Consider the following 19,154-nt stretch of genomic DNA (forward strand, 5'->3'; position numbering starts at 1 on the left):
TTTAGTGTCAGTATTAGTGATTGTATCAACAATACTGTAGCTCATTAGATTTTAAGGAAGTTCTCTCTTTTGCTTCTTTTGCATCAGCAGTTACTGTATTTCCAGTCTTTGAATGTATTTTCCTTTGCATTTTATCATACTTTTTCCTCTTTTGCTTCATGCTTCACCACTGAAATCGTCGTGGGTGTTATGCATTGTTGGTTCCAGATGTTAGCACGTGCTGTGCAGCTGGAAGAATATTACAGTGTTGAATCAGTCGATAGTGGTTTCTGTAGGAGTTAATTCAGTTTCATTCTGTCTTTTCTTTGAAGCTTACTGGTATCACGTGATGTCCTCTTTTCTCTTTCAGCTACATGAGTTGCAAGATCGGAATGCAGAGTGTCTAGGGATGTTGCATGAATCACAAGAAGAAGTGAAGTTGCTGCGTAGCAGAGCCAGCTCTGTTGCTTGCCGCTGTCACCCCAAGTCATGTGGAGCATTTCCTGTGGTAATAAATACCACTAGTGTGGCATACATCTACTGACACATATGGCCTATAGTAGCGTACAGCTATATGAGTAAAACAGCCATTACAGGAGCTGCAGCAGGAGTAGCAGTTTTGTAGTAAGCAAAGGAGCTGATCTAATGGTTTTCCAGTTCTTTAATGTGTACACTTTTGAGAATTTTATGTATTAGGAAGCTAATCATTCCCTTGCCCTATTGTGATAGTAAAATTATTTTTCCTTTTTCTATGCCTTTTCTGTTAAACGTGGGAATTGACATGTTCTGCAGCTAGTGCTCAGTTGTACTGTATTGTTCAATGTTGATGTGAATTTTATAACTTGACAGTGTTTCTTTAAGAAACAAAGCATCTTTTCAAGAGTTCAAAGAGTATTTTTCTTCCTTTATGTCATTTATTATAGAAATTTTATGTCCTTATCTTGTGAGATTGAATTTTAAGCATCATCAGAAATGTATGACCTTAAGACTAATTGCCAGAGATGACTAAACCAATGGAAAAGAGTTAAAGGCATTTATATTCCTCTTCTTACTAGCATTGGGTATGTTCTGATTACTGTGCTCTCAAAAATTTCTGGACTGTGCTGGGAATTTGTCTCAGTTTGGTTGGTGGTTGTGTGTATACAGAATCTCACATGTACGTGTTTGGCCTTGTAAGAAGTGCTCTTAAAATTGTAGCTTAAGAAACCAACATAAAGAGCACCAAGAACATGCAGATGTTGCTAATGAAAACTGAACCCATGCTGGTTATACATAGATGTAGTTATGGTGGAAAACTCCCCTCATGCCCTTCCTTCAGAGACTGAAGGTTTTGTCCAAAACATACTAATACTGAAGAAACAAATGGAGATCTTTTGAGCATTTTTAAGAGATGTTTTCTGCTAATACTGTTAGGAGGAAGACTTGAATCTAATTTGTCAGCTCTTCTGGTTTCCTTTTTTCTCTAGGATTCCCTTGCAGCAGAAATTGAAGGGACAATGAGGAAGGAATTGAGTCAGGTTGATGAATCCATTCTCTCCAAGCAAAAGTATGTTTTCAGATCTCTATGTGCTATTTTGATATTTTTCCATGTGCTTGTATTAAGTAAGGTGAAACTGATTTCTGGAAATCTAGAAATGTGAATGTTCCCTCTGTAATAGTTTTTTCTGTGTAACTGATTAAAAAAGCTTTGTAGTATTTGGTCATCTTTTCAACTTTGACACTTACTGTTCTTATTTGATTCTATGAGGAAGTTATCAATAGTGGTTCAGGTCTTTCAGGTCAAAGTAAGTGGTAATTCTGATATTTAATAGAATAGTACTCATGAAAACATGAGTGTCTTAGGCAGTCTTGTTTTTCTGGGTTTAAATCTTTTTAGTCAGTTCTATACAGACTTTTGAAAGTGTGTTGTTCAGAGCTTTTTTCTTTATTGTACGTTTTTCAAAATCCTTCTGAAAACCACATTTATTTGCTTGTCTTTTCTGCAGGGGTCAACAGAAACGAGTATTTGACACTGTCAAGGTTGCTAATGTCACTCGTGGCCGCTCCTCTTCCTTTCCTGCCCCGTTGCCAATCCCTGGATCTAATCGGTCAAGTGTTGTTATGACAGCAAAGCCCTTCCAGTCTGGCGTATACCAGCTAGAGAGCCGCACACGGATGACCCAAAGGAGCAGCTCTGAGAAGAATTTGAAGTAGGAAACACAACCTGTTATCTTCTTTCTAAACTAGCTGATTCAAAACTAAATCTAGACTGGACCTCTGTGGTGTAAGAGAGAAATAATTAATTTAATGGTCTTAATATCTGTTATTATTTTATGTTTCTCACAGAGACATTCATAATCCTGACCAGCCGGGAACCTCTGGAGACAGTGACTTACTCACAGCTCTGCACAGGCTCTCTCTCCGTCGTCAGAACTACCTGAGTGAGAAGCAGTTCTTTGAGGAGGAATGGGAGCGAAAAATGCATTTGCTGGCTGAGCAGAAAGAAGAGGCTAGTGGCTGTAGTACACCCACAGAAAGCTGTTTTTCCCTGGGTACAAACTCAGAATTCACTGATCTCTCTGCCAGCTCTAGTAATCTCCGTGTCCTCCTACCAGAAAAATTGCAAATTGTCAAACCCATTGAAGGTAAGAGGATGATTTTGTTCTCTCATCGGCAGAAGAGGATTTTACATTAATTTAACAATTAAACCATGGTTGATGTGTGTATGGCTGGGTGTGATATGCAGTAACAGTAGTAGTATTTGGTAGGCTACGTGCTAACTGGCTCATGAGTATCACTTTCTATTTGGCTTTCTTATCTAGTGCTAAGTGACAGGCTTTTTCTTGGCATTGCCATCCAAGTGTGCCATGTGTATCACAGCGTTGGCACCAGGTGGCTGGAGTGGTTTTGCTCATGAATTCTTGTAACTCAATACAGCAGTAGGTAATGGCTCTGAGACTCTTCTCTTCCGTCACACCAGGATCTCAGACCCTTTTTCACTGGCAGCAGCTTGCTCGACCCAACCTAGGCACCATTCTTGATCCAAGACCAGGTGTTGTTACGAAAGGTTTTACCCCTCTATCTGATGATACTGTGTACCACATCTCTGACTTGGAGGAGGATGATGAGGAAGAAGGTGAAGGAGGTATAACATTTCAAGTGCAACAGTCCTTCCCAGAGGAAAAGAAATGTACAGTGGCAAAGCCAGTGGCAGGGATTTTCCTGCCACCTGTTACTTCAGCAGCAGTATCACTCACTGGTAAGAAGCATGGTTGCTGTTTTTTCCTTTTTTTGTTTGTTTTTGGGGTTTTGTTTGTTTTGCTATGTCTTTTTCTCAATGGAAAGTAATTGACTTTGCAACAATGCTGTCTTTGCTGTCTTTGTTTTTTACTTAAAAAAAAAACAGAACCAAAAAAAAACCAACCCCAGCAATAATAATATTATGTTAAACTTTGCTTTGATTAGTCCTTATCTGTCTTTATTTTTACCCTTAATCGATGTAAATTCTCCACATTGCAGCCTCGAATCCAGGGAAGTGTCTGTCATCCACAAAGTCCACGTTTACCTTTACTACCTGTAGGATTCTTCACCCGTCTGATGTCACTCAAGTTACTCCCAGGTATGGTGGCTACAGCCATCCCAAGTGTTGCTGCATAGGATTAAACAGTTGCTTTCTGGCTTCTGACATATGGATCAGTTGTAAAAAATACCAAAGCAGCTAGGCAACACATAGGATGTTACTCATACAAGTAGCTGTACTTAGAAAGGAAAAATTTGAAATACTCTAGAGGGAGAGTTGAAACAGGTTAGGGTAACTTAAGAGGAAGTAAATGTATACTCTTAAATAGAAAATTACTAGTATACCTATTATGTAAATAAACAACTAATTTAAAAATGATACTACCATGTTTTTTTTCCTGATTGTATAATAAGTTTTTAAACTAAGTTATTACTGGGCGTCTGTGTTGATATTCTATCTGATATGGTATAGGTGACCACAGAAGGTAAATTCATTGGTACTTACACCAAAACCTCTCAGTCAACCTAGTGTCTTCTAAATATTTTGCAGAACAACAATTCTGAATCTATTAAAGCTGAAAGTGTCACAGCTAATAGCAGTAGTTTACTTTTTCTCAAGTCTTCTGTGTACTAAAAGGCAAATACAGAGCAGAACAGGTACGAAGATGTCTCGTGTGCATCTTGTCTCTTTCATTTTTGTTTGTTTTTCAGCTCCATGGGTGCCCCGTTTTCACTTGGAAATACTGGCAGCAGTATTGGAAACCCAGTAGTGAGCACTCCAGTCATGTCTTGCAGGCTTAGTATTGGAGAATTTCTCAGCAACAGAAGAGATTCAACTACTACCTTGAGCAGCACGAGCAGTCTGGCTAAACTTTTGCAAGAGCGAGGCATCTCGGCCAAGGTTTACGATAGCCCTGTATTAGAAAAACTGCCTTTGCTACAACCCCCTCGAATTCTCCCCATTCCTTCTACTCCGCCAAATTCTCCCTCACGTTCACCTTGTCCTTCCCCTCCACCGTTTGAGCCTCGAATGCATCACTCAGAAAATTTCCTGGCTTCTCGACCAGCAGAAACATTCTTGCAAGAAATGTATGGCCTAAAGCCGTCCCGTAACACTCCAGACGTAGGCCAGCTGAAGATGAACCTAGTGGAGAGGCTGAAGAGGCTGGGTATTGCCAGGGTGATCAAGCCCCCTGAGACACAGGACCACAGGAAGAATCAGGGGCCAGAGGTTAGCTTGCGGAGGCAGGACTCTGCTGTGTTTTTAAGTGCAGGTAGCAACTTAATGACAGGACTGAGAAGAAACCAGAGTCTTCCAGCCATGATTGGAGCATTGGGAGCTCCCGTTTGCACGCAGTCATCAAAAATGGATGTCCTAAAGGAGGACTGACGGGTCTGAAAAATAATTGACCTCTAGCATAGTAAGTGATACATAAGGGATAAATATCCAGTACAGGCATTTACAGATTTACAGGCATAGTACAGATGTGCTATGGAAGAGTTGGAGAAGGCATGTGCATGTTAAAGGTGTGGGAGAGAGAAGTGTTGGGATCAAGGAGAAAAAGAACATTGCTTGGGTTTGAGGAAGAAGGCTTTTGTGGAAGATAAGAAAGAAGAAACCAAAGCTTAGTTTTGAGACCCCCTTCAGCATCTGTCTTAACTTAAGCAAAAATAAAATATCATCATAGACATTCTCAATATTTTAACTTTTTAAACTGTATGTGCAGAACTATCTTGCAGGTGCTGTTCTCTTTCTTCCACCATATGACCAATGACCATAGTATTTTACTGGTTGTTAGCAGTCAGGCTGTATCATTTAAATATAATATTGAAATAACAATCAGTCTGACCAGCATTGTTGGTCCAAGTTCTTCTCTGTAGCAAGCAAATATGAAAACTTGGATTTTTAAATTTTTATTTTTTTTTTTTTTAATTCTTGTATTTTCCATTTCAGAAACTGTACTCTTTCGAACTCCTCCCCACTTTGAGAAGCAGGGGAGAGAACCTTTAATTCTATGTAAGAAAACAATACTTCTGTTTACGAACACAGAAGCTGATGGTTAGAATTCATGTTTTGAAAGAGTGTAATTGTGCTAGTGAGGTATTGGCAGAAGTTAATTTCTTTCCAGAACTTCTGGAGCACACAGAGGAGGTGCAATGAATAAGAATTAAGAAGCAGGAAAATATGTATTAGGATGAAAACTTCAAGCTAAGAAATCTTCCCAGAGCCTGCTGTGCGTCTTTTTAAATGAGGGTATTTTTGCACATAGGAAAAAATAAATCTCAGGCACATTTCAGTGTTGCAAAAGGAAAGAAAACCTAGGTGCTTGATTCAGGGTTTCTTTTTATTTTATGTAAGCAGAGAGCATTTACTTCAAGACAAGTGTTGGAAATTCAGTAAGCTGACTCTTCTCTGGACAGGTAAACATTCTGTATATTTGAGAGTTCTGCAGTAAACTTCATGCTTCTGATTCACTTATTTCTACTGTTAGGCAGGATTCTGTTTAAAATGCTTAATTAGAGCAAAATTTAACAGTCTGTATTCAGGAACAGGGAGATGAAAGCTAGTGTTCTTTGTAGCGTTTTAATGAATGTGTATCAGTTTTGTCTACATTGAAATCCTGTTTTGATGATGGAGAGTGGTTCTGAACCTGATTTTGAACAAAGCTGAGGCAGAGTTTCATCTCAAGAGAGAAGTCCCATTTTAGAAATCTGATTTCTGAGTAGTAATTGACAAAATATTACTGCCCATGCTGCTTTTTGGATTCCTTCCTGTCCAAGGTTCTCGTCATAAACTGGTTCATCTACAATAGATTTATAGTGTAACTAAAAAAAAAAGTTTACCCAGAATTCCTCAGAGAAATGAGTCTTCGCTAGTGACCTGAATGGAAACAGGTTTTTAATCTTCATGTAATTTTTCACTGTACCTATCCACATTGCAAAATTATCTTAAACTTTAGTTTGCATACAACTAGATAAAACAGTGGAAGTTTACGTTTCGTGTTACAGTGTGCGTGCGACATTGCTGATAGCTGTCTGGGGGTGTGGTGTGAAGCATCAGTATAATTACACTGACTTGCATTGGCTGTAAGGCACATCCACCGTACTCAGCACCCTTGTTGCTGCAGGATTGAGTGAAGTGGGGCAGGAAAAGAAAGCTTCTTAGCCTGGTTTATAGTAAATTTGTAATGTGGCCTTTCTGCTTTTACAGTTCTATAGATCTTGTGATGACTCTTTGATATAACAGTCTTTTTTTTGTAAAAGGAAAAGGAGTAACCACTTCAGACTTGCACAGGAATTCTTAGCAGAAACTTGTCTGTCAGCAGCGCACAAAAATATTCAGGAACTCCTGGAATTGCCTTTTGCTCTGTAAGCAAAATCTTATTCTTATAAAAGGTGAATTTTATTTAAAATACTATATACGGGTTAATTTTTGGTTTTAAAATAAAAAATATTTAATTTCTTCATGTATTTATGTTTGTACTTACTTAGCTGTGCATGGGGTCTTGTCTAGCTAAATAAAGTAAGAGTGAAAGGATGGGGAGAAGGAGAGAATTTTTCTCTCTAGCAAACTAAGACGAGCACGGCTGTTGTGTATTTGTAACTTCTGGGGAATCAACAGGAATGAGTTAACAAAAGAGTAGACAGTTTGCTATCGACAAAGAAGTGTATAGTATGTGAAAAGGATGTCCATTTTATGTGTGTTCGTTATAGGAGTACATGTAAGTTTCAGATAAACGTTTTAAGGCATTACACTGTTTCTAACCAGCTTCATTAAGTAACCCCAGCCATTGCATCATTCTGTGTTATCAGAAGAAGCAACAAATCAACTAAATCAGAGTTCCTTTGGCAGAGCAGGTTTCAGTTAAAATTAATCTAAAAGCACATTAATTAAATGTATGCTTCTCTTTGGGATGCTTCTGTGTTCCATAGCCCAACACTATAACTGGTTCAGCTCAAACAATACTATGGATAGGTCGAGAGGGTTGGTTGGTTGGTTTGTTTTCTGTGGGATGATGTATCATCAGATACATTACAGAAGGCAAGAAGATGGAAGAATCTGTATGCCATTGTGCTTGTGTGTGTATCCGGTTGGCTGATGCTACGGTGCAGGTGTTGTTGAAATTCTGTTGTGCGTTTATACTTTTGGACAGTTGTGCGCATTTTGTATACACGTGCCTAGCCTGCAGCAACAGGGAAAACCGGTACATCTTCCAAGTTTACTGTTTTGTGCCAAAACCTAGAAGATAAACTTTTCTGAATAACATACCTTTCAGAGAACACATTAAAAGTTACCATCATTCTAGGAACTGATTGGGCTTCTGTTGCCGCCTATGAGAGAGGAGCCAAACTGGCATGACTAAAATAGCTGAGATCCTGCAGAAGTGTGATTTTAGTTGAGCAGGAGATAGAACTAGAAGGAATGGAGAATTGCAGTTTGGAAAGGTTCTGTCATCCTGCAGGTTTGAGACAAAAATGTGCTAGAAAGAAAGGACTTACCCATGCTTGTGAAAGTTTCAAGAGACAGAAGTGTTGTAGAATTTAGCTTTATTCAGATGGGTTTAAACCAAGCACAAATTCATAGCTTTCTGGTTTCACTGTTTTTTTATAAACTCGGTGATACCTGCATGCTTAAAATACTTGTGATCAAAGTTAAGTCTACTGGAGTCAAGCAACAGCAGAGAGGGAAAGAGAATATTGGGTTTGGGCCTTATTTGTCTGTTATACAAGGGAATTACACATAATGTTTGAATGGTCTAGGGCCTTAATGGTATTTTTTTTTCATCTGCTTTTTGCACTTACTGTTGTTTCATAGTGGAATGTAAATTTGATAATAAACATGTATAACATGCCATTTTTCAGTATACTGGTCACCTTGTGTGGTTTATTCCAGATGTCATCATCTAAACTAGAGTGTTGTATAATAAACATAAAATTAGACCTTTTTGGTTATACTGTGCACAAGCTTAGTGACTTGGTCTCCGCAGAAATGGCAGCTGTAAAAGTTGAGAAATTTATTTAAAAACTTGATCAGACTGTGTTGGGTTGTTTGCTGTTGTGTTTATATATAAGCAGTTACAGGTGGCAGATGTGCAGTACAATCTGCAGTTTGATTTTTGTGCAGTAAATATGCGATGCTTAATTCTAGGAACAGAATGCTTCCAGAGTACCTTCTGCTGCAATGTGAAAAGCCTTTTACTTAAGAATGAAAAACTTCACAAATGAAGAATAGCTCGTCAGCCTCTAGACAGAGTATTTGCACGTGAGCCTCACTTTACATTAATGTGTTCAGTTTCTGTTTCTTTGGGGGGTTTTAGTGTGTGTCTTCCTCTACTCAAGGAAGAGTCAAGCACTTGACCTCCAGCATCCTCAGCAAGATGTGGCTGTGACCTCCCTTTCCGATTATCCTCTACACAGAGTAGTTGTAACAGTGAAAATCTGTTGTTCAGGTACAGTTTCATGTTTGAAGATGTCCAGTCCATCTTGTGTGCTCTTACCTTGTTGATCTTCAAGTCTCAGTTCTTGGCACAGCAAAAGAAGCTGCTAGATAAAGTACGCAGCTCCTTAAAAACATGTTTATAGTGCCTCCTGTGATTAGTATGGACACAGAGCAAGGAGTTTTAAAACCTCTGAGTAGAAGTTACAGCTTTCAGCAGGAGTAGTGGTATCATTGTAGGTGACTATTTAACTGAACAGATAGATCTTCACTGGAATTATTTTAAAAGCCTAAGTCCTTCCCTGGACTCTTGTGCTGACTACTACATTTCTTTGATACCAGTTTGTGTCTGCAAAGATAAGGGTAGAGAGATTATAGAGAGAGAATGATTAGAACCTTAAAAACTGGCAAATGCAGCAAGCAGTTACAGAAACAGGCAAAACTGTGCTTCTGAATTCTAGGAGTACTTTTCCAAGATAGTTCATAGAATCATAGAATGGTTAGAGTTGGAAGGGACCTTCAGAGGTCATCTAGTCCAACCCCCCTCCAAGGAGCAGGGACATCTCCAACCAGATCAGGTTGCTCAGAGCTTCATCCAGCCTGGCCTTGAACATTTCCAGGGATGGGGCATCCACCACCTCTCTGGGCAACCTGTTCCAGTGTTCCACCACCCTCAGTGTAAAAAAATATTTCCTCATGTCCAGTCTGAATCCACCGTCATCTATCTTAAAACCATTACCCCTAGTCCTGTCGCAGCAGGCCCTACTGAACAGTCTCTCCCCATCTTTCTTGTAGGCCCCCTTGAGGTAGAGATTCATCATGAAACCATTGACAGTTGTGCTGAAGCAAGGACAGCTCATGTACAGAAGTTTGTCTATTACATGGACATGGCCAGAAATGTGCAAGACACTAAAAATGAATGAATTTTTAGTAGTGCAGAGAAGTAACAAAACACACTGATGTGAGCTGCTTATATCCTATACAATTTGCAGCACTCTCCCCTTATTTTGCAAAAGTTAGGCATAAAATACACAAGGCTTCATAATGGTTGTTATAAAATTTGTATTGGAAAGATATCTTACCAACACAACAGCAATGCAGTACAGCTGACAGAGGAGACAGTGTATTTTAGCTAGCAAACTACAAATCAGAGACCAGCTCACAGATGCTCTCAGGTATGAAGTGTCACATGTATTAACATAAAGTCTTAAAAGGCTTTTGCTGCTGGGCCGTATTTTCAATAAAAACATTTGCTCTTGTGGTAAGAGTAGATACTTAAAGTCTGTTATGCTTTACCAAATCCTTAGGTGATACCAGCTGATTCCGGGCTGCTGCAGCTCTCTCAGCCATGCAGTTCCCTCACTTAGTTGACAGGAAAGATAAGCTTCTTCCTCAGTGTGAAACTGGGCTGCGGCATTTGCTTCTCTGCATTTGGCTGGCAAGTCTTTTTGCTCACCTCCTGATTCACTGCTGTCAGGATGGTGAGAATATCTTCTCCTCTGCAATAACACAAGGACATTTTGTATTAGGGAGGCAGTTAACATCAGAAAAAATAACACATTCTCATATATCGTGATCTATACTGCTGCTAATGGCTCCTGTTTTAAACAGGCTTCAAAGCAGTTAGATAACTGCTCTGAACAGTCTGCATGGTGTTGCTCTGTCCTACGTTACTGTTTTCACTCTGAGAGAGCACTCGACTCCCACTGTGGATCATCTACCTCTTCACCCAACTCACAGTTCTGTCAGTCAGAAGGAAAATACACGTGTTGCCAAAAAAACCACACAACTTATGGAAGCATAGTTACCGAGGACAGCTGTACTCCAAGTGCTGGCACAATGCCTGTATGTACCAGGTCCCCTGCCTTGGGCTTCTGTAGGAAACATAATCTTGCAGGGTAGCCATGCCCAAGAGGAAGTCTGCCTCTGCAGGGATGCAGTCAAGCTGAAATCTTGCATCTGTTTCTACAGAATAATCTTGCTCGCCACAATCTGTTTCGATGGTCACACCTTTCTGGCAAGCGTCACCTTGGCAGGCTTGAACAAAAAACACTTTTGGTTTTCCAGCAAGTGAGCGGCAATTCTGTCCAGTGAAAGTAGTGGTCAGTTCCTGGATAGGAACTTCCTGCCCATCAACGCCATATATAATGCCTTTTTTCCCATGAGACAGGACACAGCAAACAAAACAGTCTTTACTTGTGTGATCTTCACAGCGGTAGATGTTCACAATCTTACGGATTTCCTCTGCCGTGAGGTCTCTGTGTTCTGCTATTGTAAAATGAAGCTTGCTAAAGACTCTTCTCAGAGCCGCTGGGAAGTAAACAGAAGGAGAATTGAAGCCATTATGTGAAAGCTGGACTCTGCAATTGCAAATTGCATTCCTGGAGAGAAACCTTTTTTTTTTTTTTTTTTTTTTTAAATCCTGCCACACTACTGTCCAGGTAGTTACATTCCTGCTCTGAAAATAATCTAGTAGTCTAATCACTAATTGTATCTCTACTGCATTCCTTTAACTCTCATTAAAAGGCTTCCTGGCATTCTTGCTCTTTAGTATTATCTCTGAAGACTCTGCGGAACTATTAAGAAAGCTGTAACTCTTTCCCCACCGACATCACAGCTAGTTCCTTCACCTCTCAAAAGGGCTGAACAGTGCAGTTGCTTTACCCAACAGGGGAAGGCACTACCCATCTGGGTACTACCTGTGTTACAGGAAGAGAAACCTTGCACTCTGGCTCTTGAATTCAGTTGGAGTTCAGTTCAATTAGGGAAGGCCCATTGGCACAGACAGTGCAAATACACACGAATCACAGACCCTTGGACCTGCAATGAGCTACGCTGCTGCTCCTGCAGGACAGCCTGCTAAAACCAAGGGCCTCTGAATAGCAAGGTAACGGAGTCCCTAAATTCCAATACTACACTTTCGATGTTGGCAACTAACACCCAGTTCCAGTTCAGCAGCAAATCTCTCTGTTTCTGCGTATTTTAGTAGTATGCATTAGGCTGACACAAAGCTAGCCTGTTGTCTTGTAAAGCCCAGGCTGAGGCTGCTGCTGAAGGTTGTGGTAAACTCAGTAAAACAGCAAAATGGTAGTGAATTGTTCTAGGTTAGCCAGTAAAAGCCTGATGAGTTGACTACAGTTTGTCAGCACAGGAAACAGAGCCAACTTAGCCACTACAACAAAAGTATCCTACAAAGGGACGATTAAAATTCAGACCTTTAACACAGAAAAGGAAATAAGTGTTTATTTTTGAAGATACGCAAACTCATCTGTAATGTTCACTGTACCTGCATCCACATCTGTCCCATTCCGATCCTTCATGGTTTTGGGTTCTGGCACTGCTTCCCTGGCTTTTGCAAAATTGTGGTTATTCAGGATCAGGCACACTCCACGGGGTCGGCTGGTCATTTTGTAAGCTTCAAGCTGTTGAAAAGAAAAACTATTGGTCAAACTACCGCACTCCCCTCCCGGTGCTTCTCAGCCCTCGCTAGCAGCACAGCAGGGTAATGAGCCAGCAGGCTCTCTCGCTGGGCAGCTCACCCTATACAGCTTTGCTCCCAGGACACATCAATGCACTGCTCCATCGCCTTCGGGAGTCTGTGCACAGCACAACGGCACCCCTCCAGACTCACATCGTCATACTCAGCCCACCTGGGGTGCTGCGCTCACTCACTTCTCCGCGCCCAGCTGTCTGCCAAGTCTATGTTTCTTGGCATAACAGACCTGGCCATCTTGCTACCCTTGCTAATGCTTCTGAAGTTTTAACACTGCAGCAGCTGGTGCCTGTGGCTTAGCTTGAGAATAAAGGATGTTACGGAGTGGTGCATTTTTCTTTTGCTAGACAGGGATGATCTCTTCTAAAACAAATTATGATGTTTCTAAGAAATAAACTGACTTACTTACCTTGGGAGATTCATGCCAACTGCCAGGAGAATCAGGTGCCACAGATGATGCTGGCCATCTGGCACGGGCTGAATACAGACAAAAAAGTTTAAGCACAGAATGTAGCACTAGAGAAAGGAGAGAAGCTCTGCTCCTATTCTCCATCTCTGTAAGTACCTCCCAGGGTAAAACTGTTATCTGAAAACAAGGAATTGTGGTCGAATGGCTGTTCCTGTTAGCTATAAACCACTAGGAAATCAATTAAAAGGGAGTAAAATGTACTGTGATCAGTTAGTACGTAACTGGATACTTGGTCACTTTTTAGAGAGGCACCTGTGTTAAGAAGTAAGATGCAAGTAGTGTAGAGTCCAAAAGCTAAAGGAGAGCGAAAAAATCTAAACATTATTTTTTTGAAAGTTTCATTACCTTCAGGGCCTCCTGCGCTGCCCCTCTGTTCCTCTGCGATGAGTATTTCTTCTTTACCTGGAAAGCATTCATTATTAGTCCTGTATGATACCTACTTGTCACTTCAAGAACAACTACAGGAAAGAGGCCTTTTTGTTTTGTTTTACCCAATAGGTTTAATCCATACTCTTCAATTCTCTTCCACAGGCCGATGTTAATTTCTTTACAGAGATTCTTCAGGATACTTAGGTTGTGTTCTCCCAAAATCCCCTTCTTCTCCATCTCAATGAAAATGTCGAGCATTGTCTGGGTAATCAGAAAGGCAGTTTGCTCTTAGGGCACATCCGTGCTGCCACCAGGAGGGAAGTTGCAGCAAGTTGCAGCACGTGCATGTGCACCTAAGCTTTAATGTACTAACAGCACATGCGACCCACAGAGTCAGTCCAGCTGACTGGTAGCTCAGCTGAGACCTCAGCTAAGTCAGTTAAACCTAATTCAACAAAACCTACACGTACTGTAAGTACAAAAGTAAAAACATCTTCTCAAAACATACAAATTTCCCTTCTGGAGCTCAGAGATGCCAAGATCAAATAAGATCTAATCCAGGAGATCTAATGGTGATCATACGGAAATATATAATGCCATTTTTAATGAATGCTGTCATTCATTTGACTTCTTGTAGCTACTTTGTGCACTTAACCAAAACAGGAATCACTGTAGTGACCCTCTTGAGTAATGGTGAAAACGAGTATAACCACGCAAGTATGGCATAGAGATTGCTCTGAAGCAAAAGGGCACCAACGGACAAGAGCTCTTGCCACAGAGCGAGCAGCAGAGCACAGTCATCACCCCAAGGATTTACTATCACGAGATGGTCACAGTCTCTTCTCCATGAAAAGAGGGAAAATGCTAGAAGAGTTTTCATTATTCAGAACAAAGTACCCAGCAATGAGAACTGCAGGCTGAGATAGTGTAAGAGCAGCTGGATCTCCTGCAAGGCTATTTGTAAACTCCAAGCTCCTGAGCCTTAGCCTTGGTGAGGATCTGCTACTTAGATCAGTATTTTCTTAGTTTGGAAATAAACAGAACAAAAGCATAAAGTAATAACCAGAGGGAGTGATTTTCTGTGTTTCATAATGGCTTAGAAAGCAGCCAAAAGAAAATCAGCTGGGGAAGATGACTGAACGTGCTCATCAGTCTTCCACTGATCAAAGCCACTGAGTCCCCTAAACCCCATATGACGCCTGGACATGAAGGTCCCCGTGCCTGGTGCAGGGCTGGCTCATCCTTTCTGGGCTGTGACACTGCTGCAAAAGCTACACATAACACCAGCACAGAAAACTCCCATATGCACCAGAGAACCTATAATTCCTTTCCAGCTGCATCCTTTTTCTTACGGTGTTTTCACCATAAGATGAGTGACACTCATTCTCCTCAAAGGAACGCAAACGCCTCTATGGATTATAATAATATTTAAAAAAAATAATTAAAAAAATTCTTACAGTCTTAGCGTTTAGCCTGCTTTTTGGTAATTCCTTCCCCAAAAGAACCTTGAAAGACATCAGCTCATCTTCAGTGATGTCTTCTGACAGCTGAAAGAGCAGGTATCTAAAAAGAGAAGTGCAGGACACTGTTTTGTCATGTTCTCAACCATGTCCCTTAGCACAGTGTAACTCCTTACTGTTGAACTGCCCCCAGTTTTGTCCCCCGCCCCCACGCACATATCTCCTTTTTTTTTTTTTTTTTCCTTTTAACTGGGGGGACGTCAGTCCCAGGACAGCCTGAAGTCAAACCATTTTCAGCTGCAATTAAAAACATCTCCATCTTCCTAAAACCAAAACCCACGACGAAACTTTCTGGAGTTGAGAACAAAGACTCACACCCTGTCACTGACCGCACCATGCAGCACCCGGCCTTTGAGGGCCGTTAAGTATTTCAGAAAAGCGCGGCTTTAGTTTTCTTCCTTCTACTGGGCAGGAATTTCAGCTTTCCGTACGGCTTGTACCTGCTTTCTCTTGGAAGACGCGCGTGTGGCTCCAGACCCTCGCCTGGAGCTCAACGGCCGGGAGAAGCTCGCACTGACCGCGGGGGGAGGCGGCCAGTGTAAAGCTTACACTGAGCAGCTCCCGCGGGAGGAGGCCCGGCCCGGCCCGGCCGCTGCCGTGTGCCGCTCCCCCCCAGCCCCGCGCCGCCGGTCACTCACCGGTAGGCCGACACCTTTGCCCTGCCTGGGATCTGAAGCTCCCTCTCCATCTCCTCCCGGCTGGAGCCCAGCTGGGCAGCCAGGAGGTCGATGCGGCCGATCCGGTAGAGCAGCTCCTTCAGGAAGGCCAGGTTCCCCGCCTCGATCACGTCTTTCTCCAGCAGCGCTTCGAATAAGGCCTTGGGCTCCTGAATGGCTTCCAGCTTCCTCATGGGGACGTACTGCAGGCTGAGGAACTTCAGCGCCGCCAGCTCGGCCTCGCCCAGCTCCTCGCTGACCACCAGCAGCCGCTCCCTGGGCAGCTCCATGGCCCCGCGGCGGCGCCGCCGGCCCCGGACGGCTTCCCGCCACCGCCTCGGGCAAGCGCGGAGGCTGCTTCCGGCCGCCGCCAGGCTGGGGCGGGCGGGAGGCGGCGCCCGGGCCGCTGGGAGCTGTAGTTCTTCCGGATGTTTGACTTAAACCAAAAACCCCCACAACTTAACTTAAAAACTGCGCGTCTGCCAGAGAGGACTTCTCTCAGACGCATTCTAGGCCCCCTGCCTTCACAGTTATGAAGCACTGACTGCTCCTGAGTCTGTTCTTGAGAAAACTGAACCTGTTCGTGCAGGTCTAACAGTCTCCCTCTGCCTGGGCTTTTCCTGCAATCACCTCTCTCTAGTTCAAAGGCACTCACAATTCATTGCCATTTTAATACAAACAGAAAGAACCTCCTTGCAAGCCTTTTGGGGCTGCTGGCAGGCAATGCAGCGTGCTCAATGCAGGTGTTTGGCCCTGTACCTTAACAGGCACCGGCCATGGAACCAGCTCCCTTCCCACCCCCCCAGATCTGCTGAAGACACTTCTAGCAACAAGAGCAGGCTTGCAGGAGCACTGCACGAGGGCCTGAGACGCCAGGATGGTGCACCACCTCCGATACCTCCTGGTGCAGCACTCCTGACACATGGCATTTCACAACAACCGAGGGAGGAGGGAAGAGGTTTTACCAGTTGGCCTTTCATCCTTCTGAAAAACATTAACACCTCAGTGCTCACCTTCAGCAGGAGAGCCACCCTCTGAGCATCCATACTCTCCAAATAAAGAATCTGTGTTCTCGCTAAGCACCGATTTAAAACCAGAGTTCCCTTCCTTCCCCAAAACCCAGGAAAAACAGTTTGGCAGTATATTGAGCAGAAATCTTTACAGTGTTATCATATAAGTGGTTTATCAATGTTCAAAACTCAATGCAAGATATTTTATCACTGCATGTGTGGCAAATTGGGTCAAAGGTGGAAGTAATCTGAAAATGGCAAGACACTTCTTAACATAACATGCCCTCAAGTCATGTTAAAACAAACTCTTCCTAGTAAATAGACTGAAGGAGGTATGGATCCTTCTCTTTGCACTGATACACCTGGACAAGTCAGGCCTAAACACGAACTACCTAGGCCAAGCTCAGAAGACACATCCAGAATAACGTTCCACCCAGCTAGAAATGTATTACAATTGGCACCCACAAGAGGCAGCCATGTTTGGGGCCTGGGGAATTCCTGTGGCTGTCAATAACAGAACAGATACAGCGACAAGCAAAGGCACAATTACAGAAAGGACACACAGAAAGAAGTATCTGGGAATTCCCAAAGATCTCAACTATATTTTTTAGCGCATTGCACGGAAGTCATTGCAGATTAAACATATAATTCTCTGTCCATAATTTGACATATCTCTAGTTGAAAAGAGGTAGATCTGAATAATTTCAAAGAGAATGTGCCCATGTTAGTTAAGCGTCAGAATAAGAAAGGTAACCAGCAAGGGCTGAACACCCAACATCTCCTGAGAAAAATCTAGCTCTGGACTCCCTGTTGCGTAGCTTAATCTCTGAAGTGGTGTGTAGTTTCCACTTCTCCTCAGGCTTCAAGATTTCCTGCAGGAGATCTTACAGATGACAGACAAGGTCAGCAGTTAAACTAATCAAAACCCCACGGTGACTGAATTTCACACCACTTTGAGAACTAAGCGTGAACCCTTCTATAGGGTTATATTCAGCAGCCTGTGCAATGGGAGCGGTCAGCAATCTGCACATGGGCGGGCTCCTCACACATACCACTAACCCATCGCAAGACCAGCACATTAAGAAGTCACCTTAAAACCATTATGGTGGAGAGAATGACAAACATCCCACGGAGGGCAGGCATAAACAGCTCTCTGGGAAACTGACATTAAACTGAACAAATAGGAAGCAAGATGCAAATACCTGGGCAGGGATTAATGCGCGTGAATGACATTATTTCCGCCTCTGCAGCTAACAGTCTTCCCCAACTCTTCTCAGCATTTCCCTTTTCAAACATCACTGGTCTGATCTTGCCTGCTTTCAGCTGAAGCCTGCAGGACTTCAACTTAGCAATTCTGCTTTCCTACCAACCTCTGACTCCACTTCCTGCTGGCCATGCTTCTGCTGGCTGAAAACAAAACACAGAATTGAGTGCCAGGATTGTTTTGCTATAGCATTTGGCCTCCCAGACAGGAGTTGAAGAAAAGGGAGGACAGGCAAAGTTAACTGTAGCTGAGGGCCCTCAGAAAGGAAAAGTGACTGCCCCTCACCATTCTCCAAGTTGTGCTACAGAGGAGAAACAGAGCCAGAGAATTGTAGATCCAACTTCCTTCTTACCTGTCAGTTCTGTGGGAGAGCCACAAATACGTCCAAGAACATAGCAGCCACCCCACTGCAGGCATGTGTGAGCATACTTTGCTCAGAACCATCAAACAAAATTGTGTTTTCTCCTTCCTTGATCACCCCATGAGCCACATATAAATTCACGGGACGGCTACTTCCTGCAGTCTTTTAGAGGATTATCTGAAAGAACGTGGTCTGAGAGTACTGAACTCTGACACAGAGAAATATGAAAAAACATAAATGCCGTAGGTTCTCAACTTCACCACTGGAGCAGCTGCCACCTTCCAGCAAGTTTCTCCCAGAGGAAGCAGTTATTTAATTTAAGCTATATTTCATATATTATTTATATTATCATAAAACAACATTTACAAATCTAATTACTAACTTCATATCAGGGTCTCATTTATTAAAACATTAACATAAGTGTAAATAAATTGTTGCCACATTTCCTAAATGGTTAATCAAATGTCAGCCACAGAACTGTACATACCTGGTAATACCTTCTGGTAACTTTTGCCACAAACTGCACTCTCATTTACGTAGTGCTTGTAATGTCTATTTATTATTTATGAAACCTGTGTGAACAGAGCTCTGATTCTAAGAATGGGCATTCTCCCTTTTACTTGGAAAATGAAAAAGGGCAAGGGGACCAAAATGCAACTGCCAACACATTGTGTGGAATTACAAAAAAAAAAAAAAAAAAAAAAAGTTTTGCCACATTGAATAAAGAACCCCTGCTTTATAGCTAGACATGGATTTAAAACAAACAAACAAGCAAAAAGCAGAAGTTACAAAGTTTCTCAAATCCGTCTTCTGTCTTGTTATAACCTCTAAAAGGAATGTAGCTGTTAGAATCCCATAGAGCTCCCACACACCACCTACACATTGCTGAGGGTGCAAGGTAAGAACAGCCCCACTGGCATCAAAGTCCTGAACTTAAACTTATTATTTCCTACCATCTGTCCAGCTGCTAATGAAGGGAGATCAATATGCTGTCCCTTGGGGTGGCTGCCATTGAATACTTCAGTGAGAACAAAATAACTTCTGCTGCTGAAGTAAAAGTGTTTGTCATCCAGACGAGAAACACACTACAAACAGAGG

The 19,154-nt window shown here is 42.3% G+C and overlaps 2 protein-coding genes across 4 annotated transcripts in view; one reads left to right on the top strand and one right to left on the bottom strand.

The window, feature by feature from the left end:
* The window catches only part of TRAK2 (trafficking kinesin protein 2), a 27,272-nt gene extending 19,340 nt beyond the window's left edge, over window positions 1–7,932 (top strand). For both annotated transcript variants that reach the window (XM_086751427.1, XM_086751428.1), the window contains 7 exons: window positions 350–487; window positions 1,446–1,525; window positions 1,965–2,168; window positions 2,305–2,603; window positions 2,939–3,217; window positions 3,478–3,577; window positions 4,189–7,932. In XM_086751427.1, coding sequence (XP_086607553.1) covers window positions 350–487; window positions 1,446–1,525; window positions 1,965–2,168; window positions 2,305–2,603; window positions 2,939–3,217; window positions 3,478–3,577; window positions 4,189–4,867 — 1,779 coding nt within the window. In that variant the 3' untranslated portion in view covers window positions 4,868–7,932. The remainder of the gene's footprint in view (window positions 1–349; window positions 488–1,445; window positions 1,526–1,964; window positions 2,169–2,304; window positions 2,604–2,938; window positions 3,218–3,477; window positions 3,578–4,188) is intronic.
* Window positions 7,933–9,956: 2,024 nt separating this feature from the next.
* On the bottom strand, window positions 9,957–18,378 carry CASP8 (caspase 8). Of its 2 annotated transcripts, XM_086751432.1 has the most exons (9): window positions 18,048–18,378; window positions 15,404–17,838; window positions 14,703–14,808; window positions 13,368–13,506; window positions 13,222–13,278; window positions 12,817–12,884; window positions 12,201–12,336; window positions 10,723–11,224; window positions 9,957–10,413 (listed from the first exon to the last, which is right to left on the bottom strand). In XM_086751432.1, exons 2-9 carry the CDS (start codon window positions 15,709–15,711, stop codon window positions 10,278–10,280), a joined length of 1,452 nt encoding a protein of 483 aa, XP_086607558.1. In that variant the 5' UTR covers window positions 15,712–17,838; window positions 18,048–18,378; the 3' UTR covers window positions 9,957–10,277. The 2 variants fall into 2 exon arrangements, with proteins under 2 accessions (XP_086607558.1, XP_086607559.1); XM_086751433.1 differs by lacking the exons at window positions 15,404–17,838; window positions 18,048–18,378 and adding an exon at window positions 15,083–15,226.
* Window positions 18,379–19,154: the final 776 nt, after the last annotated feature.

Source organism: Chlamydotis macqueenii, chromosome 6 (genome assembly GCF_036417535.1).
Source record: "Chlamydotis macqueenii isolate bChlMac1 chromosome 6, bChlMac1.mat, whole genome shotgun sequence".
Classification (NCBI taxonomy): domain Eukaryota; kingdom Metazoa; phylum Chordata; class Aves; order Otidiformes; family Otididae; genus Chlamydotis; species Chlamydotis macqueenii.